The sequence below is a fragment of the Nomascus leucogenys genome, chromosome 21, assembly GCF_006542625.1.
Source record: "Nomascus leucogenys isolate Asia chromosome 21, Asia_NLE_v1, whole genome shotgun sequence".
NCBI classification, from domain to species: domain Eukaryota; kingdom Metazoa; phylum Chordata; class Mammalia; order Primates; family Hylobatidae; genus Nomascus; species Nomascus leucogenys.
The window spans coordinates 39,037,622-39,061,662 of NC_044401.1; the positions used below are offsets into that span (position 1 = coordinate 39,037,622).

Consider the following 24,041-nt stretch of genomic DNA (forward strand, 5'->3'; position numbering starts at 1 on the left):
TATGCTTCACAAAGATACATTGGTGAGAAGAGTTTGTTTGTTTTTAATTCAATAGCTATTTTCTCTGGTTCTTCCCAATTACTAGGGAGGTTTTAATGAGATCATTTTAAACTGTGAGGGATCTTCCCCCTTCAGACTGTTACCATTATCATCCCTGCTCCATAAAATTTGAAAATGCCTTTTAATCCTCTTCCTATTTAGCTGCTGGTATTGTGGGCTTGAGAGGGTAAAGAAGTGTGAGTTTGTGAGTGTGTGTGTGCATGTGCGCATGCCTTCGTCTCCCAGGAAATATTTAAATTAGAAAACACTCTAGTCTTTTTCAGGCACTTAAAAAATATGTGTGTCTTTACGAAAATAAAAGATGAAAACATCTGTTTCAGGTTGTAATCCTGTGTGTTCGATCACTCATCATGCAACCTTGAGTCCTTCCATCACCTATGTATCTTCATTTGCAATTGCGAGTGGGAGTGGAAGTGGGGAAGGTTGTACTAAGATTAAAGTTATGATTCTCAGCCACGTGCAGTGGCTCACGCCTTTAATCGCACCACTTTGGGAGGCCGAGGCGGGTGGATCACCTGAGGTCAGGAGTTTGAGACCAGCCTGGCCAACATTGCGAAACCCTGTCTCTACTAAAAGTACAAAAATTAGCTGGGCATTGTGGTGCTTGCCTATAATCCCAGCTACTTGGGAGGCTGAGGCAGGAGAATCAGTTGAACCCAGAAGGCGGAGATTGCAGTGAGTTGAGATTGTGGATTGTGCCGCTGCACTTCAGCCTGGGTGATAAGAGTGAAACTGTCTCAAAAAAAATAAAAAATAAAAAAGTTATGATTCTATATGAGCTGTTACTGACATTATGTTGTTGTTGTTTTTTTACTGGTGACTTTTGAGCCTTTTCTTCAGGACCACTAGACCTGAACTCTTCTGCAGGATAGCCCCAGGTGGAAAAGTAAAATAGTATCTCCTTTATTTGTTTTGCATATTAGACTTTTATCTAAAATTTCAATTAAACAAAGCTTGCTATGAAATACACACACATACACACACGCACACACACACACACACACACACACAGGAGAAAGAAAAATTCTGAAATAAGTGCCCTGAAAGCAGAGACTTTGTCTTGTTTATCTTATTAGCTACCATCACCAAATATAGTGTGTTGTACTTTGATTGAATGAATGATTAAGTGAATCACAAATAAAATCCATAAGATTTTGGGATTCAGTATAATTGCAGGGAATCTTACATATGCTTTACATATGTGAAAGTGAAATGCAGTGAACTTTGTGTGTATTCTAATTGTATAATAATCTTTAATATGTTATTAGTTCTTGTGTCCTTAAATATTGATATATCATATCCTTTAGTATGTTATTGATTTTATTGTTATTGATTTAATATGTTATTGAGCTTAATTTATGGCAGTCCTTAGAAATGACCCATGTTTTGAGTTGTTTTCATTTTCCAATCAAAATAACTGAGTGTTTTTTGTTTTGTTTTGTTTTGTTTTTACCATAATTTGGTGCTTAGTGTTACCATCACAGTATATCAATGACTAGCGGTCATATATGTCACATATCTGTATTATACATACATATACGTATGTAATCCACACATGTTATATATATACATTTATAAACTTAGAATGTCTCACACGTATTTGAGTTTTTCCGTTAAAAAATACATGACATGGATCAAACTAGATTAAAATTTGTCGTCCCCAAAATTAAAGTATGAATTCATTAATCAATGAATATTATCAGTTAGCAAATAAGATTTGAAATATGGTAGCATATAGATCCAAATAGCTCAAAATCAAGGGCTGAATTTAAAGCCATAATATTTTTTAACCAATGAAACAATTTTCATATCAGACTCTGTACTCTCAAACCATGTTTTAAGTTTTTTAAAAAATAAGGATATCTTTTGTTTTCTTGTTCCTCCTCATAGAAGGATTTACTTATATATCGTCTACCTGTTCTCCTGTACCTTGAAAATGGCATGATCAGTTACTCAGATCAGAAACCTGGGCGTTATTATTAATGCCTTTCTCTGTCAACTTCAGCCCTACAATAAATCATTTTGATTTTTACCAACAAAATGTACCTCCAATCTGTCACTATTGTGTCAAATCTGGTATCATAATGATGGTATAAAACCATCCCCATTTTACCTGTAATTACTTCAATAGCCTTCTAATTGGTCTCTACACTTCCTTTTTTGTTTGTTTATTTTTTTGAAACAGGGTCTGGCTCTGTTGCTCAGGCTGGAGTGCAGTAGTGCAATCATGTCTCAAAGTGGCCTCAATCTCCCAGGCTCAAGCGATCCTCCTACCTCAGTCTCCCCACTAGCCAGAGCCACTGGCGAGCACCACCATGCCTGGCTAATTTTGTAGATTTTGTTTTTTGTAGAGACAGTGTCTCACTATGTTTCCCAGGGTGGTCTCCAACTCCTGGGCTCAGGCCATCCTCCAGCATCTGCCTCCCAAATGCTGGGACTGTGGGCTGAGCCACCACACCTGGCCTCCACGTCCGTTATTACTTCCCTCTCCGTTTCCTTCACAGAGCAGCTAGAATGAACACTGAAGTGTGAGAATTTCATTACAACAGTGTTTTGCTTAAGACTCCAGTGGCTTCTCATTGGAATTAAAATAAAAGCTTACCCTTGGTCATGGCTGCTGTGCATAGCAAATCTGGTCCCTGTCGTCCCTACCAAGGTTGTCTTGTTTTGCTCTGCACCGGTCCCACTACACGGCATCCAAGGCTTTTCCAGTGTACCAGGATTTTTCCTCACCTGAAGTATTTCCTCTGCCGGCATTGCACTTCCCGAGGATAAGTTTTACTCATTACTCAGGCTTCACCCTAACTGTTACTTCCTTACCATTCCCTCACCTCCGATCTAAATTGTGTTTCTCATTATTCTCTGACACAGCATCCTATAGCTTTCCTTCATGATATGTGTCACGATTATAGTTGTATATGTATGTATGTGTTTATTTGAATATGTGTGTCTACCTCCCTATACCCCAAGCACTACACCTAAAGAACTCCTGCCAGTGCAAGCCACCATTTAAAATCCACTACTTAGCATATTGGAAAGTGTAGTAAACATTTACTGGATACCTCCTGTGTCTTGGATGTTGTCCTGGGCACTGGAAATACTAGGGGATAATCACAAATTCCCTGTTCTCATGGAGCTGACCTTCAGATACAAAGAGCCAGGCAATAAATACAGAAGCATATTTCTTTGATTGAGGACTCTTGCTGCAAGGCACTACATAAAAAGTTGGATTTTACAAAAGAAAGAATGCATGCTTGTCTTGCCCTAATCAGGGTCCCGTAGCTCAGATATCCTTATTTTGTCTGTGTTTTTTTAACCCTGCCAGGCTACTCCTCAGTGTGACTTTTGCTCTGGCACTTTAAAACCCTCATCAATGGCATTCTTTGTCCTCCTTTCCATTTGTACTGGCAGCTGAGAAATTTGGCAATTCCTTATATAGTGACTAATAGCAATACTTCTTTGCAGATGTAATGCACCATATAAATGGCAAGTCCTGTATAAACATTAAATAATTAGCTTTCATAATAACCCTATCAAGATAGAGTATAAAACTCTCTGTTTTTTATGGAAATAACTGAGTCATTGTGAATGTACCTGTTAAAATCACAGAATGGTGAAAGAATCTGTGTTGTGATTCTGACATTCTAGACTTCTGTTTCTGATTCATAAATAAACATATCTACAAATATTACTGTATAAAATGATGTCCTGTAAAAAGTGAACTTTTAAAATAAATCTATCATTTATAGGTTATTTTAAAGTGTATAAAATGCAAACGTACAGTAAGTTACTGACTTTAAGTTAGAACATATGATTTTAGCCATTTGACTGACTTTGGTGATACATTTTAAAATGATTTACCAGACTTTCAAGTCCACTGAATATTAACTATTTAAATGTAGATTCTAATGAGAACACATGGACACAGGCTGGGGAACAACACACATCAGGGCCAGTTGGGGGGCAGAGAAGGGCAACGGGAAGGAGAGCATTAGGACAAATAGCCAATGCATGTGGGGCTTAAAACCTAGATGTCAGGTTGATGGGTGCAGCCAGCCACCATGGCACATGTATACCTATGTAACAAACCTACACATTCTCCACTTGTATCCCGGAACTTAAAGTCAAATTAAAAAAAAAAAAAAGTTGATCCTTACTGATGTACACTTTTCTCTGGAACACATTACAAATTTTAACTGAAACCTACTATGCCAAACTTACCTTCTCTTTGTCCTGAAGACTTAGTGCTGTTGGAATAAGCACTGGGGAGTATTTTGCACGGCAGTATAGGAAGAGTCATTATGGCGTTCGTATTTCTGCAAAATGTGAGTGTGGTTTAAGCTTGAACCCACTCTGGATGTAATTTTAACAATTAAAAGACCAGAGACAACATGGCCCCATTTCTACAGCCCAGCAGAATACAGAAACATACAACTGTATTTAAGTTAGCTTGCTTCTCCATCATATGCTATGTAAATAAACAATTTGCTAGTAATTGTTTTTATTCTGGTAATTCTTCTCATTTTATTTGCAATTCCTTGTATTCATTCACGTTACGTTGTTGTTATCATATAATGTTGAGTGATATTTGCCATCCATCCGCTATATCAGATTTTCAGAATGTATAATTTTTGAATAAAAGTTTTCCTTTCCTAGGTTAGAACATAAGAGTTTTGTCAAATCTTCAAAAGTGCTTCTACCAGCTTATTTTCTTCCAGGGTCCTAAGCAAAGCAGAATTTAAGGTTTAAAAACAAAGTTGCATGATATAAGAAAAATACAAGTAGAAGATGACGTAATTATTGTAGAATATTCCTAGATATATTCAGTGTCAAATTTGAAAAATTAAATGAATGTCTTTAGGAAACTTTATACAGAATTGATGTTCACTTGCATCTTTTTTAGAAATAAATTCCTTAGCTTTAGAAGATGGTGTTGTAAGATGGATAATACTTGATGGAATATTATTTTACTTATTATTTTAGTTTTCCTCTTCAGTGGGTTATCTTTCTGTACATTTATCCTTTTGTTGGAATCTTCTTTAAAGTTTGGAATTATTTAGTAAATATTAAGAAATTTTTCACACATTTGTACAAAGAGCAGCACTTCATTCTTCTGGGCAATGCTGTCAGCTAAAAAGTAAGACTGCAAATAGTTATAGAAGACTTTATGGTATGCTTTCTGATCCAGCCTTCAAAATATATCTCTTAATTCAAAATAACCTGCAATAAGACCCTATTGTATTACTGTTTCCCAAAAAGGTGAATATTAATGTTTTTTGACAGACGTCAACATTTTACATATAACTCACTGCAAGGAAGATACAAGGGTTATAGCATAGCTGCCAGACACAAAAGATGTGTTAAATGAAAGAATGATAGTTATTTTGATATTAAATTACACCTATTTACATCAGCATGAAGTTGGTGTTCAGACAGGGAACTAGGAGTATCATAAAAGTAAGTAATGTTTTCTGTACTCGAAATTAAAGACTAGGTATGTGAGTAGTAATTTTGAAAACAATTAAAATGGTACATGGCAACAGAAATGGGTTGTCACTGAGCATTTATAGAGTTGTCTTTATTTACCTCCTCTTTATTTTCTCCTCCAATATACCTTAGTTTTTAAGGGTTTCATTTTATTTTTTTTTCCTAGTTGACAAGAGGTTACTATTTGCTGCAAGATTTCATTGGTAAAGTAGTCTTTATCAATGGAAGTAGAAAAAAATAAATCCCAGGACTGCAGAATATCTTCCTCTATTTTTCCCAAGATACCCACTTCTAATTAAATTGCCCATATTTAATTAAAATGCTTATTAATATACAGCTTTTTCAATCATTTTCTGGTTGAAATATAAAAGGAAGCATTGATAAAAAGTAGCACATCTTATCTCAATATTATTCTGAAAATGTAGTGTCCTCTTCCAAGAAAAATAATCCGAAAAAACACAGGAATGCAGAATATATTCAAAGATAGCCATGATTGTCAGGAGGGAAATTTCTCACTTATGTTACAGTAGAATGAGTCTGAAATATTAATTATATCATGATACTTGTGTATTTAGAATTATGAACACTGTGTTAAGACCAGATAGGCAGGCAACTTGGTAGAGCAGTGTTCTTTATGTACTGGAGATCTGTATTCTAGCTTGGCTACTGCGTCCTACAAATTCTTTATCTGTGAACCAAAACCAATACATTCGCTTTGTCATGGACTTGTTATGAGTATTAAATGAGTTGTTACTTACTAAGGTTCCTTACACAGTAAATGTTCAATTAGCATCAGCCATTGCTAACATCATTATTATATTGCTGACATTATTATTATTATTATTATTATCATTATTTATGTGGCATGCTCCTCTCCCCCTGAGGAGCCTTAATTTATTAATTTCTAAAACAAAAAAATGCAGATCACACATCTATCGGGCCCCTAACCGCACTGATATTCTATGATTCATGAAGGTAAAGGCATTGTATGTAGTTCACAAATATTCACAATTAGTTGTTCACATTTAACTTGAGCACTTGAGCCTACCAAGATCGGATAGGTGAGACTGTAGCACAGTGATGCACAATCACCATTAAGTCAAGGCTTTTGCAATAATAAAGTGAATTTATTGGAAATACAATGGATTAGATAGAACAATTGCATTTTTACATTACAATAGTCACGTGGTAAACAAGCAAAAAAACAAAACATAAAAACACTTCACTGGGAATCAGCATACCTGGGTTTTCTTCTGGTCCCCTTCTCATAAATAACACAAGCAAAGCTTCCTGGGACTTGGAAGTCTCTGTTTATGGGATTGATTATATGTTGCCAAAGACCTCTGCCCATTCTGTAATGTTATGTTTCAGCTCTAAAATTTCCTATAATGCACTTAAAGACGGTTTTGCAAGTATTAAAGTCTCCATATTACTTGGAGCACTTTCTGTTTAACTTATTTTATTCCGCTTTGCTTCCCGTCTTAATGTTACCCAGATAAGTTGAAAAGACACCACTGAATTTTAGAATTCCTTTCTGAAAACGTGTTTACTTATTTTGAGAATTGTGTTAAAATTGATGTAAAGTTTTCAAAAAGTAGTGATTATATGCTTTGTTATGTTTTGTACAATTAGTGAACTTTTTTATTTTATTTTATTTTATTTTATTTATTTATTTTTTGAGATGGAGTCTCACTCTGTCACCCAGGCTGGAGTGCAGTGGCGCGATCTCGGCTCGCTGCAAGCTCCGCCTCCCAGGTTCACACCATTCTCCTGCCTCAGCCTCCCGAGTAGCTGGGACTACAGGCGCTGCCACCACGCCCGGCTAATTTTTTGTATTTTTAGTAGAGACGGGGTTTCACCGTGTTAGCCAGGATGGTCTCGATCTGCTGACCTCGTGATCCGCCTGCCGGCCTCCCAAAGTGCTGGGATTACAGGCGTGAGCCACTGCACCCGGTCCAGTGAACCATTTTTTTTAAAGAAAAAAACCTTCTAGGATTCAAATATTCAATTAAATGTATGTTTCCTCTAATTTAATAGAATAAAAAAATGAAATGCTGTTGAGTTAAATTGTATGTACCAAACTATACACATAAAATAAAACTACACAAATATGAAAGAAACATTATATTGTTACAGTCTTAGAGGGAACTCTGGTTTAATAGCTTTTTAGGTGATATCTACTTGGATACACTATGCATGCTACTTGCTTTTTTCAAATTAATATTAGACCTTTTTGACAATTCCAAATTAAAATTTTCATACAATTCAAATCAAGAAACATTAAAAGTATATATACTTTGGTTAATAGAAATGTTAAAGGAGAAAAGGAGAAGCTTTTCAAAAGATCTTATCTGGGAATACTTATGGATGCTTTTGGTTTTTCTGCCAAAATGCTGCGAATCATTTGAATTTCATTTTTATTGTGATGACTTAAGTGTACACATGAATTTTGAAAACTGGACAGTTTAACTAAAAGTTTCATATAGTTTTATAATGTGATACCATATTATTTTTCCCCAAAAGGAAATCTTTGGGATAAGTATAAGAAAGAAAAATTAGTTTTAGAAGAGAGAAGAAAAATATTAAATTCCTAACTTTATGCAGAATTGCCCGTAGTCATGGGCAATACTAAAGTTTTATGCTTTACAGCTGCAAAAATAATTACATGAGCATTATCTAAGCAACAGTTTTTAATGGATTACATTTTGTTAGTTTTTCATGATATATTGTAAAAGGCCAAATAACATAGTAAATGTTAAAAAAAACTTGATTTATGTGACTTAGACCTTTGATATTTCTGCAAGACATTTTATTATTCATTGGTTTGAGAAATGATTCAGCTTGTAAATAAGATATAGCATTACCAAATTGGTTTTAAGGTTGCCACATAGAAAAATTGTGCATGTTGTTTACTTTTATTTGAAAAGTATTTTACTTTTGGGTGTTCGAAGGTGTTAACCTTTTCAGAGGTGTTATCATTGATGAATAATGTGATCCAGCAAAGGCACATACTGCCTGTCAAGGTCAATCCATTTGCTTTTTCTACAGGCCTTATATTTTATTTGTGTTACATTCTTAACACCTAATAATAATATAAGCTTACAAATAGTGAAAGTCTTTATACTCTGTTCTTTTATTATGTGGTAACGGTAGCTGGAGTTTTCAGTTTAACAAGGTTTAGCTTTGTGTCTATATATTTTATTAATAGTGAATAGTACTGAAGTTAGAATTTAAACAGTTTGGTGAGATCAGATTTATTTTGCTTTTCCTTTTACTGTTCTTTCCAAAGATAAGAAAAAAAAGTCTTCTCTTTGAAGCATAGTTTCCAAATATTAACATAGTCATGCCGTGCCCAAGTTGTCTTAATATTCAGATTAAAAAATGGGGATTTTTTTCATGGATGTGATAACTTACTTGAATGTATACATCTAGTTGGTTGGAATTGAGGAAGGAAAAATTTTAAATGGTTTGAGGTTTTGAAAAAAAAGTTTAAGAGTGATTTTTGAAAGAACAGTTTGAGCATAAGTTTTTTACGCTGTGGTACTTCATCCATGAAAGCACTTTTAAATGCCAGTGGAATGGAAAGACATCCATTCCAGTACAAAATTATAGTAATAAATATTAAATTCAAATATTCTTTTAAAAATTCAATAGGATTTATTTATTTATTTAGTTGAGACAGAGGCTGGAGTGCAATGGCACGATCTCATCTCACCGCAACCACCACCTCCTGGGTTCTAGCAGTTCTGCTGCCTCAGCCTCCTGAGTAGCTGGGATTACAGGCACGCACCACCACACCCGGCTAATTTTGTATTTTTACTAGAGACAGGGTTTCTCCATGTTGGTCAGGCTGGTCTTGAACTCCCGACCTCAGGTAATCTGCCCACCTCGGCCTCCCAAAGTGCTGGGATTACAGGCGTAAGCCACCACACCCAGCCCAATAGGTTTTTAAAAGATAAATAACATCTATCAATCCAAATCTGTGCACTTAACATACTAATAAACATTTTCAGTACCATGTTAAATTAGGTTACCAAAATGGTTCACATTCTGTTACACATCAGATCAAGGAAAGCAGGGTGGAGGAACAATAACTATTGGACTTTGTACTGAAGTATATGTATCTTCATCCCCCTTTTGTGAAAAGGGAAGCAAAAGTATTAAATAGTTTGTTCAAGATTGCATGTCTAGTATACAACAGAGTTGTATTTAAGACTAACGTGCCAAATAATTCATGATTTCTTGATGTTGTCAAGATACTGGGGACAATTTTACTGTATGAACTATTTTTGGAATATGTATTTGGTTTCTTTTCCACATTGAATTCTAACAGTTACAAAATACTGCTTGTTTTACAGTATGTTAATACTATATTAGTATCCAGTTGACATTACAATAGTGACTTGTTTCTTCCTCCACAGTATGGGACTAATGTTAGTAGTACAAGTAGAATTAATAGTATCTCTCATTCTGAATAGGTTAAGGATTAAATGTGATAATATACACCAAAAAACAACAAAAACATAGAACATAAAAGTGATGCTGTTGGTAGCACTGCTGTTATCCATATTGGTGCCTTCTAACGTTCTCAGTAATCATGGAAAAACACAACGAGTTTCAATGTAGTGGCTTTGTAGATATGTCTAAAGTTTTTATAATGAGCATATTTAAATTATGATGATTATATAACCTTATACATTAATTTTATATATTTATAAAATATCGCTGGATTAAATTCATGCTTGAAGTATCTTAATTTTTTTCTTTTAATATTTAGCTTTGCATGTATATGTAATTCATTTAATTATAGAAAGCATTATCCTGTGGCATCACATAGATAAAAGGAGGATTCACTTATATTCGTTAGCACATGGCTGAGAAAAATGTAGGCAGCAGGCAGAAAAGTAATGCAAGTTAAAGATGAGCCAAATGCTAACTGTGAGGGCACTAAGCAGCGGAACACACTCGCCTGCTGGACTCTGAAGAATATCAAATTATCCCTCCTGTGTGTGTTTAAGGCCAAATATCTTTATTAAATTGCAGATGTCTATAAGTAGATATAGATTCTTAAAGCTGTATTGCAAGAGCTATTAGTGGTAATTTATTATAATTATAATAAATGTCTGCTGCTGAAGTTCAGAGATTAGGACTGTATACATCACTTTTGAGTATAATGATTTAATCTTGTTTCTACAGTACTTCGGGATGACTTCAGACAAAACCCTTCGGATGTCATGGTTGCAGTCGGAGAGCCTGCAGTAATGGAATGCCAGCCTCCACGAGGCCATCCGGAGCCCACCATTTCATGGAAGAAAGATGGCTCTCCACTGGATGATAAAGATGAAAGAATAACTGTGAGTATTTCATTCAACAGCAGAGGACATGTGTTGGTCTGTGTGTATCTTTACCAAAGAAAAAAGAGAAAAATGAAGTCGGTTATTTTAAATAAAGGCCTGCGTCAGCTCCCATGTTCAGTTTTTCTTTTAAAAAATATATATTTCAATTCTTTCTGTGTTGACATGAAAATAAGTAAGGAAAATGCATGGTGTTTAGAGATCAGTAAAAGAAAAACTATAATTCCTGTTTTAGTGTCTCAGAGTTAACACTTTTATGTATGACTTAATTATTGTCATAACTCAAGGCTTATAAAATTTCCATGTGTTTTAGTAAAAACTGTTTATTAAAGAAAATCTGTTATTTAGTATGTTTCCAGAAGGCCTCTTAAGCCACTTCAAGATGTTTTTATGTTTTTTTCTCATTTTTAAAAGTGCTTTTCTGTTCTATAGTGTTCAATATTGTTTCTGAAAAATAAAATCTTATTTTGAAAGGTGGTTAATGGTGAATTTATCTCAATATAAAATGAAGTCATATGATGAGATTATTGGATTTCAAATTCCTGCTCTGATGTAAGAAATTATACGTGATTTGTATGAAGTCAAAATGCGTTTTCTTCTTGACAGCCGTGATTCTGTATGACTTCTTTGCTTGTTTTGTCTTGGAAGATGTTGACTAAAGCACCTCGGTCACCAAGCCCTCATTGATTTTGTGGTTGCTCAATATTTCCCTTTACAATTCTGTTTGTTCAGCATGCACTGATATCTGTCCATTGTGAATTTGCTGGTCAAGATTTAAAGTTCCCTGGGAGAATGTATGTGTGAGGAAAAGGTCACTGCTGAAGATGTACAAGAGCAAAGTTATAACGTAGACCGCACAACCTAATTAGCAGTTGCACTGTTTCTGAGCACCTGGTTAGTAGATTAGCTTGGAAAAAATTAATATTGAGAAAAGTAGAGAAGGTTGTGTTAGACCAGGGTTTAGAGACCTTGAAAGAAAATTAAGCATTTTTTTCATGTAAATCTGAATTAGAATGACTCTCCCGAAGGATTTCTATAGTTCTTGGGATTGGTGTGAGGATGACCCGGTTCTGCTCATAAGTGCTGCAGAGTCAGATGACAGAAGGAACTATGTGTGGAAACACTGGTTTTTGGAAATGAAGTCAGGAAAAGAGCATGGGAGAAATAGAGTGAAGAAACAAATGCTTCTCTCGTTAGTGGTAACAGATTCCTTCTGGATTCATGTACAATGAAGATAAGAATACTTTGCCCTTTTAGATATATTCTAGATCATTTAATGACCATTATCTATAATTCCCCTTTCCTTTCCTTACTGATTCAAACACATTAAAACCATTATTATCCCTGACTTTCCCTCATGCCTCTCCTGATAACCTATTCATGTTTAATACAAGTTAGTGACAAAATTCTGTTTTTTTTTTGAGACGGAGTCTTGCTCTGTCACCAGGCTGGAGTGCAGTGGCACGATCTCCGCTCACTGCAACCTCTGCCTTCTGGGTTCAAGCGATTCTCCTGCCTCAGCCTCCTAAGTAGCTGGGATTACAGGTGTGCACCACCACACCCAGCTAATTTTTGTATATTTAGTAGAGATGAGGTTTCATCATGTTGGCCAGGATGGTCTCGATCTCCTGACCTCATGATATGCCTGCCTCAACCTCCCAAAGTGCTGGAATTACAGGCATGAGCCACCACGCCCAGCCAACAAAATTCTTAGCTCTGGAGATGCAACTTGATCAAAACTCAGTGAGTGTTCTGCTGGAGCTTACATTTTATGAGTGTGTATACAGACAAAACCAAAATAAATAAGTGTAATATACAGTAAGTTAAACTATAATAAATCCTATAAAAACAGAGAAAGAGTATACAGACAAAAACCAAAATAAATAAGTATAACATACAGTAAGCTAAACTATAGTAAGTCCTATTAAAAATAGTGAAGAGGTAGATGAATTCATTAGGGTTCAGGTGGGATTGAAATTTTAAATAGGCTGATTAGAGAGAATGCCTCACATAAAAACCTCAAAAAATTGATGGAATGAACTATACAAGTGTCTGGAAAAAGGGTATTGTAGGCAGACAAAATATTAAATAGAAAAACCCTAAGGTGGGGTATACCTAACGCATTCACTAGAGAGTAAAAAATCAGTGTTGGTTAAACAGAATGAGTAAAGATTTATAGGAGATACTATCGGGGGATAGCCATTTTAAAAAGGCTATGAATTTAATAATTGTCCAACTGTGTAGGCTCTTACAGATGTTGTAGATAGTTTGGCTTTTCTTCTAAGTACAGTAGGAAGCCTCTGCTCTCTTGAGAACACACTGAAACGTGGCAATGGTAGAGGCAGGGAGACCCACTGAGAGCTCTCAGGGTAATCCGGGTAAGAGACAAATGGTGGTTTGAACCAGGCTGCAAGGATGGGGAGGTAGTGAGGAGTGGCTAGATTCTGGATATACTACAAAGCAATAGCCAACAGAATTTGCTAACAGACTGGATGTGTTTGTGAGCAAGAGAGAGAAGTCAAGGACCTCCTAATTAATTGGCCTGCTCAACTGAAATGGTGGAGATGCCATAAATTGAGATGCCATAGATGGTAGGAGAAGATTTGGGGTGGGAAGTATCAGGAGCTTAGTTTTAGACATGGTAATTTTGAAATGCTTCTTGGATATCCAAGTATAATTGTCAAATAGGCAGCTGGATACATGAGTCAGAAATTCAGAACTGAGGTTGAGGTTGGAGAAAAAATGACATTGTGGTAGACATACAAGTACTCATTACTATGCAGTTCTCCTGTCCTGGGCAGATGAAACAATCTACTTCCCAGCTTTTTTGCTGTCCGGCAGACCTGTGTGACTTCTTCAGCTTCGTGGGTTGTGAGTGAACATTAAGGAAATTAAATACTAGTGGTTTAAATACTCCAGTACTCTCTTTACCACTCTGCCACCAAGGAAGCTACTTGTTGTATTGAGGTAGTGCAACTGCAACGTGAAAGACACCCGGAGAGCCTGAGCCCCTGAGTTATGTGTAGAACTTTCTACCCCACACCTGTCTTCTCAAGATGGACATGTAAAATGAATGAGAAATAAATCTTTGTTGATTAAGTCACTGAGGATTTTTTAGCACATATAGCATAGCCTATCCTGATGAATATGGGAGTCATCAGTGCTTACATGTTATTTAAAACAGGAGACTGCAATCACCAAGGGAATGATTGCAGATAGAAAGGAAAAGCGGTCCAATGCTGAGTTCTCATGGAGAAGAGGCAGAAAGAGCAGTGGAAACTGAGAGGGAGCAGTCACTGAGAAAGGAGGAGAATTAGAAGGGCCGCCAAGTAAAGACGGTTTGAAGGAGGTGTCGGTGACAGAGTCAATTGCAGCTGGTAGATGGAGTAATAATGAGGATTAAGAATTCACCACTAGATTTAACAACTTGGTGAGCAATCATAGATGACCTTGACAAGAGCCATTTCAGGGGAGTGGTGGGGGTTAAAACCTCATTGAACAGTTCAAGACAGACTGGAAAGATCAAAACTAGACACAGAGCGTAGACGACTCTTTTTAATGTCATGTTCCATACGCTAGATAAAAAATAATGGTGGTTGTAGTCTTGCATTTTGAAAGATCTCAGTTAATTTTAAAGGTTATATTTTGTGTGTATGCTTGTGTATGTGTTAATTTTTTGTGACATTCACAGTTTAAAATCACTATAATACATTTGATTTTTAAAAATTCTTGGAACTCCCTGATATATCGTATAGTGAATTAGATGACATTTTACTCTTCATGCCAAAATGTTTAATTTATTATAGAATCTTCATTTACTTTTGCTGTCTAAGGGGCTGCGGTCCTCTAATTAAAGAGCACCAGTTCCCCCACACTATCAGTAGCTTCTAGTCAATGTGAGAACCACCTACAATAAGGAATCAAACAGTTTAAAGTTGTAAAAACCCATGACTATGAAATGATGCCAAGATGTTAATATATAAATAACTTTTAAATCATTTACATGCTGCCAAAATGATGATCCATGATGGTGTTCCATATGCTAGGAAGTTGTAACATCTGAAACTTTTACTATTTCTAAGACCATCTGTGTGTTTTGTATAAATTATGACTGTGGAACTGATAAAACACTGGAGGTACAAAAGCACATTTATACATTTGGGAAAAGGAATACATTAAAAATCAGCAGTTTGGGTTCAAAATCACTGATCTTATGTAGATCATAATTGTTTTTGTTTTATTTTCTTCCTTTAGGCAAAACTGAAATTGAATAATTAAAACAAAAACTTAGAACATAAACAGAATACATGACATTATGTCCAGTTCTTTTTTTCAATAGTGAAAATAAATTCTTAAAAGATGTTGGTTATTAGTCATTGTACGTGATTCTTCTTTCCTAAGCTTTATATTCAAATGAGTGTTTTCATCTCTATTGTTAATGTACTTTGCCAAATGTGCTGAGTGCAGATGAACAGAAATTAAAGCACATAATATCGTTATGAAAGACAATTGAAGATTGCATGCTTATTGCTACAGTTTTGGTTATAGGAATTTCTAGAGTTCTTTAATGTGGTGGCTTTCTTTGTTGAAAATTTAAAGTACACCTCTCCCAGCTGTGAGAACAAAGACACACCCTACACAAAAGGGAAATATGTAGTTGAATTATAGCTGCACCTGTATTTTTTTTAAGTTCTGAATTCATTTCTTCTTACATTGACCTGGATTCTGAGCCAAATTTTAGATCCAGGATGATTATAAACCAGGAATATATAAATAACATTTTCTTATTCTCTTAGCTGATAGGAGAGTCTTTTAGAACTTTTTTGGCACGTTATTTCTTAGAATCACTTGAAAGAGGCCTTAAATGATGTTTGTCTCTAGTGTTCTTTCTTTTCTAGACGTTAGTATTTATATTTAGAGTTAGAAATAAAAGTAGTTTAACTGGTAGGCTAGATTAAATTGATTTACTTCATGTGTTTGAGACTTAATCATATCCATCATTGTTAATAAACGAAATTTTCTTATACAGATGAATCGGAGGACTAAAGTGTTCTTGGATGTCTTTGAAAATGCCTCACGAAAAGCGATTTTTAAAAATTTCACTACTTTTTAGAAATATCGCGTTGAAGTTCAAGGCATTTTTTTAGGGTGGAGAAAAGAAAATATTAAGATTGGGAAAAAGTTAACACCAAGTATTGAAAAAATAATTATTTTGTTCAATCTAAAAACTAAAATTGCCTTCTACGTTAAGGAAAAAGTTAAAACATTTAAAGTAGACATCACAAATATTTTCCTAGATTAAGTTTGTTTTAGAATTTGCCACTTATTCTATGTTTGTTTTCTTAGACAGTTTTAATATTTTTATCTCAGCAAAAAGGTGAGTTTGTTATAAATTAGCACAGTTTCTTTGGGTCACAGACAATTGCACCAAGTTCCAGGCATCAGTTTCTCGTACTTTGTATTGGATTTCTATAAAATGAACCTGGTGGTAGCTGCAGGAATTGCAGGCATAGAGATGAAATTGCTGATCTCTTATGGAGGATGGCTTATAGATAAAACTTATTTAATTGACTATTACAAGCATAAAAACAAATGTGTTTATGAAATAAAATATTAAGGTATTTAATAGTACCTAGGTGATAACTGATGGGACAAGAGCAACTGTATAGTTTATCTTAATGTATGTTAAAAATAAGATCATAAATTAATACCATTATACTAACAGAAAATGATACTTTTATGTATTTGTATGAGATCTGCTAATTGACAAGTAGTAATTAAACCTTTTGTTTTAGATTAGTAAATGAATATTTACAGAAACAATAGTAAATTTTCAATATCTGTACATAGTATATATGATATGTTTATTGAGTTTTACAAGTTAGGATTTAAGGCCTTGTATTTAGCTCTTCTGCCTAAGTGTGTCATGAAAGTCAATTGAAAAAAGTTCCTTTTGCCAGGCTCGGTGGCTCATGCCTGTAATCCTAGCTCTTTGGGAGGCCAAGGCAGGCAGATCACTTGAGGTCGGGAGTTCGAGACCAGCCTGACCAACATGGAGAAACCCTGTCTCTACTAAAAACAAAAAAAAAAAAAAATAGCCAGGCGGTGTAGTGGCGCATGCCTGTAATCCCAGCTACTCGGGAGGCTGAGGCAGGACAGTCGCTTGAACCCGGGAGGCAGAGGTTGCAGTGAGCTGAGATCGTGCCATTGCACTCCAGCCTGTGCAACAAGAGTGAAACTCTGTCCCAAAAAAAAAAAAAAGAAAGAAAGAAAAGAAAAAAGTTCCTTTTTATTCTGAAAAATTTTAAATAAAAATTATTTAAATTTATTTATTTAAATTTTATTTTATTAAATTTAATTTAAATAAATGTCAATTTTTAGAGATAATAACAATAGCTATTGCATATTAAGAACTTGCTATGTATTATATGCTTTATATCATCTCATTTTATCCACTTGAAAGCCCAGTGCCTAAGCTGTTTTCTTTACATTAGGGTACATTTATACTTGTCAATTTAGTCTTACGAAGAAGGTGAAGAAGAAGAAGAAGGAGATGATGATGATGATAATAGTAAACACTTATTATAGCACTTGCTGTGTGCCAGGTCCTATTATAAGCACTTTATGTATATTCACCAGTTTAATCCTGACAACAATCTTGTCAGATACATGCTAAAACTTCTGCTAATGCAGTCACTACGTCTAAATTGGCTGGTGGGGGAACAGAGGGCAACCAAGGGGGCACTTGCATTTTTTTCACTCATAACATTTTTTATAGGGTCCTATAGATTCTGCAACATATGTAAGAACTCTGCTATGCTATCAGTGCAAATTTTGACTCAGGATGACAGTATCTCTTAGTTTCCATTATGAAGTACTGTTTTTAATGTTCAATGATGTGGAGAGATTAGTTCACAGAATGGAAGTTGTGGTGGTCTTGAAATCGGGGTTTGGCATGTTCAAGAACTAGTCCATATTATGTTAAGTATTGAAATCTATAACATAACAAAGGTTTTTATATTTGAAAAGTTGAGTTGTTTTATAAAAGATGACACAGAAATGGTCAAATTTGGCCAAATATTACAGCTCAGACAACCTAAAATTATTTATTCTGAAGACCAGAAGTCTTACCTAAAAAGATATTAGAGGCTATCTAAAGAAAACAATTAACTGTCATCATTTGTCATTTAGGAAAAGAAGGATTTATATTGAAAAGGATATTATAAATCAGTAAATTATTCAACTGAATATGCTTTGTAGTTATCAGTCCAAATTGTGAGTTAGCCACGTTCTAATATCATTAGCTGCACACATTTCAAAAGTTATTGTTGAAAAAAGTAAGCAATTATGAGATATTATATAACGAATGAAAAATTGAGTTAAAATATTATTAAAGTAATGACTGGGGAATTTTGTATAGATATAATAAAATACAGTAAAAACTAACACATTAACAACAGTATAAATGTTAAGCTCTGCCTAGACTCAATTCTGAAATTTCAGAAATATTTTCTTCATAATAACCTTTGTCGATCATTTATCCTGAATTATTTCATTTTATTAAGAAGAAGAGCTTAAAAGACACTCATCTTTTCATGCTTCAAATTCTTAGCTGGTATGAGCCTTTGTGACTTAAGCATTATTGAATGACTTATATTATTCCTTGAGATAAGTTATGCTGAGTTGTTTATTCTTCTTCCTACTGTCCTTACAGTAGCATGTCACAAATATTCTCTATGTCTACGATTGTTTTTACTTGATTGAAAAAATAATTTAGATGATGGGGAAAGAATTTGTTTATAAGATATTTATTTTCATCAAAGCCATTATCCAATCGGTGACTATTTTTTTTCATTTCATCTACTGATTGCATAGCTGAATTAAGATTTTATCCATTCTTCTTTGCAAAATGTAGAAAAAAAATTTTCAGCATCAGTATGCTTTAGCGTGATGAACAAGTATATTTAGTAGCTTTTTCTTAAGATTTTTACCTTGCATAGGAAAACCAACCATTCTGGTTTGCCCAGGACGGTCCTGGTGTTAGAAATGAGAATTCTATTCCCAGGAAATCCCTCAGGTCTGGGACAATGGGGAGAGTTGGTCACTGTAGTCCTGGATGGTTTAAATGAATTGTTTTGTGTATGAGTGACATTGAATAACAAATCACATTTATATAAGGTAAGTAAAAAATAGCTAAAATATATAGAAGGGTTTTTTCTGTATCATTTCTTTCAAAAGCAAGTTAAAGATTTGAAAATCCATAATGAAGGTAGGAGAACAATTTATTCAGTAAAAAACAAAACAAAACCAATAAACCAAAAATAGCTATTTAATACTTCCCATTCCCATGCTGACAAGGTAAAATTATTGGAATGGAATATGTCATCAGGTCTTTTCCTAGTCCTTTCTGCTTCCTGTGTGTCTTTGTAGGTTTCTTTGATTTCCATTGTTGGTGTGATATTTTGGTAAAAAGCAGCTGACTCACATCCCATCCAAATCCCCAGTGCCCTTCAGATCCTTCACAAATTTGGCATTCAGCCCACTCCTTGCCAATTGCTTCCTTTTCCCCCAATTCCCACGTCTCCTTCCTACGCCATCTGCTTCTCCTCCCTTCCTTCGATTAGTGCTTTCGTCTGCTCTTCCAATTTCTTTCATTGTTCAATGTCTTTTGCTTCCTCTTCCCCTCCTCTCCCCTAGAGGAAATTAACATACTTAATACAGCTGATGTCATAAAGCCCCTTTTCCCTAAGAAGTTAAATTTCTGTTTCTGCAAAATAAATACACAGCTCTGTTGTGTGAAGGTCAAAGGAAACCTGAGTAGTAAACCTGAAATAGATTTTTTGGGGGGTTCATCTTACATAAAGTGTCAATGCATGTTATGTATTCTATTTATTTTCCAAAATAAATTTTCTATTTGGGATTTAAATATGGTAAGTCAACACAACTTTATTATACCAGTCATTGGATTGAATAAATGACTTAAAAATAATTTTTCCTGTCTATCTTAATTTTCCTATTTAATAATTGAAACACTGGGGATTAGTAGAACAAAGCATAGGCTTGGGCATTATAAGACCACATTATAATTTCAGGTTTCAACACCTATTAAATGCCTGATCTTATGGAAGACATTTGATACATTTCATTGTTTCCATCTGTGAAATAAATTGTCTAATCATACCTAGATTTGTTCAGTGTGTCATTGAGGGAATTCAGCACAAAATGCATGTTAAATGTCATTGTAAATGGTGACACACTTAATACATATTAGTAATGGTGTTCTCTTTATTATTGTTGTTAGTATACCTATTTGAACTCTGAATATATTTAGTCATCTAAATCTTGATGGAAAAGGAAAATCCAAAACTACTCATGCCATAACAATTCCAATTTTCTTCAAGAAGCAAGAAGATGATATAAATGTATGTGAACGTAGATCCAGCTTTCTATCTCCTCTGCCTGTATTTCTATCTATATCTGATTCACAACTGTGAGAATTTTCGGTTGCCACAGAATCACTAGGAATATTTTGGGTGAACATTATGAGTAAGTAAAGTCTTTAGACTAACACTGAAATTAAGAAACTGATTCAAGTTCTATGTGTACCTTTATTGGGCAATGCTATCATCAACTGGTTATTCCACAGGAGAATTCTGTCCTAATGCCCTAAAGGTACCCACCATGTGTAATGAATCAACTTCTTTCCCATGCGTCTAGAACAGTTCTAGTTATGTATTATCCTTAGGGGAATTGAGAAATTATGATTCAGATGCAAAGTACTGGTTGAGAAAGGCTAGTTTCTCTTCCCAAGGAACATCCTGAAACTTTCCACACACTTGCAATTTTATTTAAATAATTACATATACACTTATCAAGTTTGGACCCTGAAACTAGAAAAAAGAAAGCCAAGCATTTCACATCTACCTGTGTAGTCCAAGCACTCTTTTGAAAGGATTGCAATAAACTAAAGCATTCTCAGTTCTGGCACACAAATTAGTTTAGATGACAATACAATTAAAAAGATAATTTCAGTGAGCATTTGGTTGTTGCTCTGTCTTTTCACTATTCATATGTTACATGTGCATTTGAAAGCTTGCATGCCAACAGCTTGGTGTACCAATATATGAGAGTCTTGGCATGTGGTTTTCTATCTGTAATGTTCTGTTCCTACACCCCCTTTGTCTAACACATTCATTTTTCAGATCTCAAAGACAACTTCCTCAGAGGAGCCATCAGCAAAATGCCACCCAAATACCCACACTAGATTTCTTCTTCCTGTTAGCTGTTCATTTTCCTTTTTCAAGTACTTCTCTTATAATCTATTCTAAGTTATGATTTATATATTACTTATCTAATACACATAAAACATATGAAAGTCCACCCGTATTCCTCATGTCTGTCTTATGTTCGAAGCTCATATGTTCGAGAAAGTGTTAAATGAATGAAATATAAGTCAGAAATTTTGTCTTTTAGGGTACTGAGGAATGAGAAGTTGCTAATTTGAATATATGTGATTTTGTTAATTTTATTTCCACGTACGATACATATTTCTTATCTTACTCTCCTATAAAATGGGAAGAGAGTATCATCCACACCATTTCTTTTTTCTAAAGCATGATTTTTTTGGCTTAAAAATAGGAGATACTACACAAGTTAATTATGTGAGTAAATACATTGCTGTAAGTGTGACATACTGATACAGAACCTTAGAGATGGAGCTGAGTTGAGAGATTGTGAATAGGCAAGGTCCTTTGTTTTCAGGGACAAAGGAGACGCCAAGCCTGCTGGTTTACCCTGAGTCACATAATGGATTAGTGTGGAGTCTCCCATCATTAGAGTTCTTCCTGGGATTTTTCCCATGACAGACTAGACCTGATCAACCCATCTAAAATGACGCTTAAATTTGATTACGAAATATCTTAACAAAAAAACTCAACAACAAAGGGTTTTCATGGATTTATTTCATATAATTTTTCCATTTGTTTTGTGTTCTAAATTCAGCATTTCCTATCTTGGTAACAGCATTGAAAATAGTATTTTAAATATATAGGGTTTAATAAATTTCCCTGCTTATTTATTCATTAGGTACAGGGATGGCCTTATGTCGATTTGATTAATTATTTTGTACATTCTGCATGTTATTACAAACATACAGAAATTCATCTTAAATGACTGAATATCGGAGGTTGTCACACAATCTCATTCGGAAAAGAAAATAAATTGCAGCAATTTAAATAGTAAGTTAAGCTTAATCTATGACCATCTTGGGAAAGGTCTGTTATGTCCGAAGCACATTTTTGAAACTGTCCTAACAACCAGACCTTGGTCAAGTCTGGTCAATTGTTGAAAATATCCAGATAATGATATCTTCTTTGCCTGTTTATTAGGATCCTTATGAGAATCAAACCACAGTAGTCAAAAGTATTTTGAGGACTGTTGATGACAGCCTCATTATAAAGCGTTATTTTAAGTTCTCCGGTCTTGATTTTCAGTTCATGTTCATTCTACACTGAATTTAATAACTTGGAAAGGTGAAAGATATTTAACTTCAGAAATTAAAGCAAACCTTTTGAATTAGATATTTCATGGATCAAAAAACTAAACACTTGTAAAACTGTAGTGTATCCTGTTTCGATCAATGTATAGGTTTACGTCAATATATAAGTCTCAATGTGTAAGATATATACCTTTGTGGGCTTTATGATGTATAATCTGCATGCCCATTTTTGTCCAGGTCCTTTGAGACACGTAATTGTAATTCCTTATAAAGTGCTTATATCTTTACGTAAACTGACTCCAGGATCATAGATGAGGTGCAGTGTGTTTCGATGCAGAGGTAAGGTAGTAGAGACCAAAGATTGCCAGACAAAATATTTTCTAGTTCAACAAATAATCTCTTGTGCCTTTGGGAAACAATATACTGTATATTTTCAAGTTTCATCTAAGTACTATGATGAACTTACATATGAATTAAAGTCCTCAGTTTTGATATCACGCAATGTTGATATGCTATCCTGCTTTGACTGTTGCATACTGTTTGTTAGTATTCTCTTAAATCTCCTGAGATGATTCTGGAGTATTTTGTTTCATTTTTTTTTCCAAATGGGTTTCCTAAAAAATAAGTCTTTTGGTTTTATTTGTTTGTTTGAGGCAGGGTATCTCTCTGTCGTCCAGGCTGGAGTGCTGTGGTGTGAATATGGCTCACTGCAGCCTCAATCTCCTGGGCTCGAGTGATCCTCCCACTTCAGCCATGTGAGTAGCTGGGACTACAGTATGTGCAACCATATCCAGCTATTTTTTTTTTTTTTTTTTTTTTTTTTTTTTGTGGAGATGAGGTCTCACCATGTTGCCAAGGTTGGTCTTCTATAGGGCTGGGATTACAGGCGTGAGTCACCACACTCAGACCCAAAACAGTTTTGCATACTTTTCCAAAAGTTAGTTCCACTCACATGTTAGTTTCAGTCAAAGTAACATTAGATGACATAGAGGACTGCCTCACCAAGTATGCCTATGCTGCCTTCCACATGGAATTCCGCCAGCTCTTGAAAATCACTGAGACGAAACCTGATATGGTTGCATGCTGCTGGTTAGCATCCATGATCTATTAGTCAAAGCAGACCTTCCAGAAAGCAGAAAGTGTCTCAGAAATTGGTGTAATCAGCCAACAAGAAAGTTGTACTTCATAATTCAAAATAATACAGTATATTAAGCAGAAGCGCTGTATTAAAATGATACAAAATGAACACACATGGTCAAATAACAAATCTGCAATAGGAATTTTGGATTAGGTTGCCACCCCAGCATAGAAAGCAGACATGCAAATGTTGTTTCTTCTCTTACTTTTTTCTTAAAATATATGCTTACACAAGCAGCTAGAGTTTCTTCAGTTTCCAAGCACTTTGATATATCTGATCAGGCCATTAAATTTCTCCCAGTAGCCAAGGACTAGTGGTATTTTACTACTGTCAGGGAGCACTTTGTTTAATTATAGGTTAAAGTAGTTTGTCAAATTAAAGGCACAATCTTTTGTGGGTTCATGGATGATGTCCTAAATAGTTTATTTAATTCTCAATGTTCCATTAATCAGATGAAATATTTCTCTAAAATATAGTTTTAGAATTTATCTTAAAGAATTGTTTA

General features: G+C 34.8%; 1 protein-coding gene across 4 annotated transcripts in view; it reads left to right on the plus strand.

Moving 5' to 3' along the window:
- ROBO1 (roundabout guidance receptor 1) overlaps positions 1-24,041 on the plus strand; it is a 1,192,968-nt gene that overhangs the window by 1,030,767 nt on the left and 138,160 nt on the right. For all 4 annotated transcript variants that reach the window (XM_030801652.1, XM_030801651.1, XM_030801653.1 and 1 more), the window contains one exon: positions 10,744-10,901. In XM_030801652.1, the coding sequence (XP_030657512.1) occupies positions 10,744-10,901 (158 nt within the window). The remainder of the gene's footprint in view (positions 1-10,743; positions 10,902-24,041) is intronic.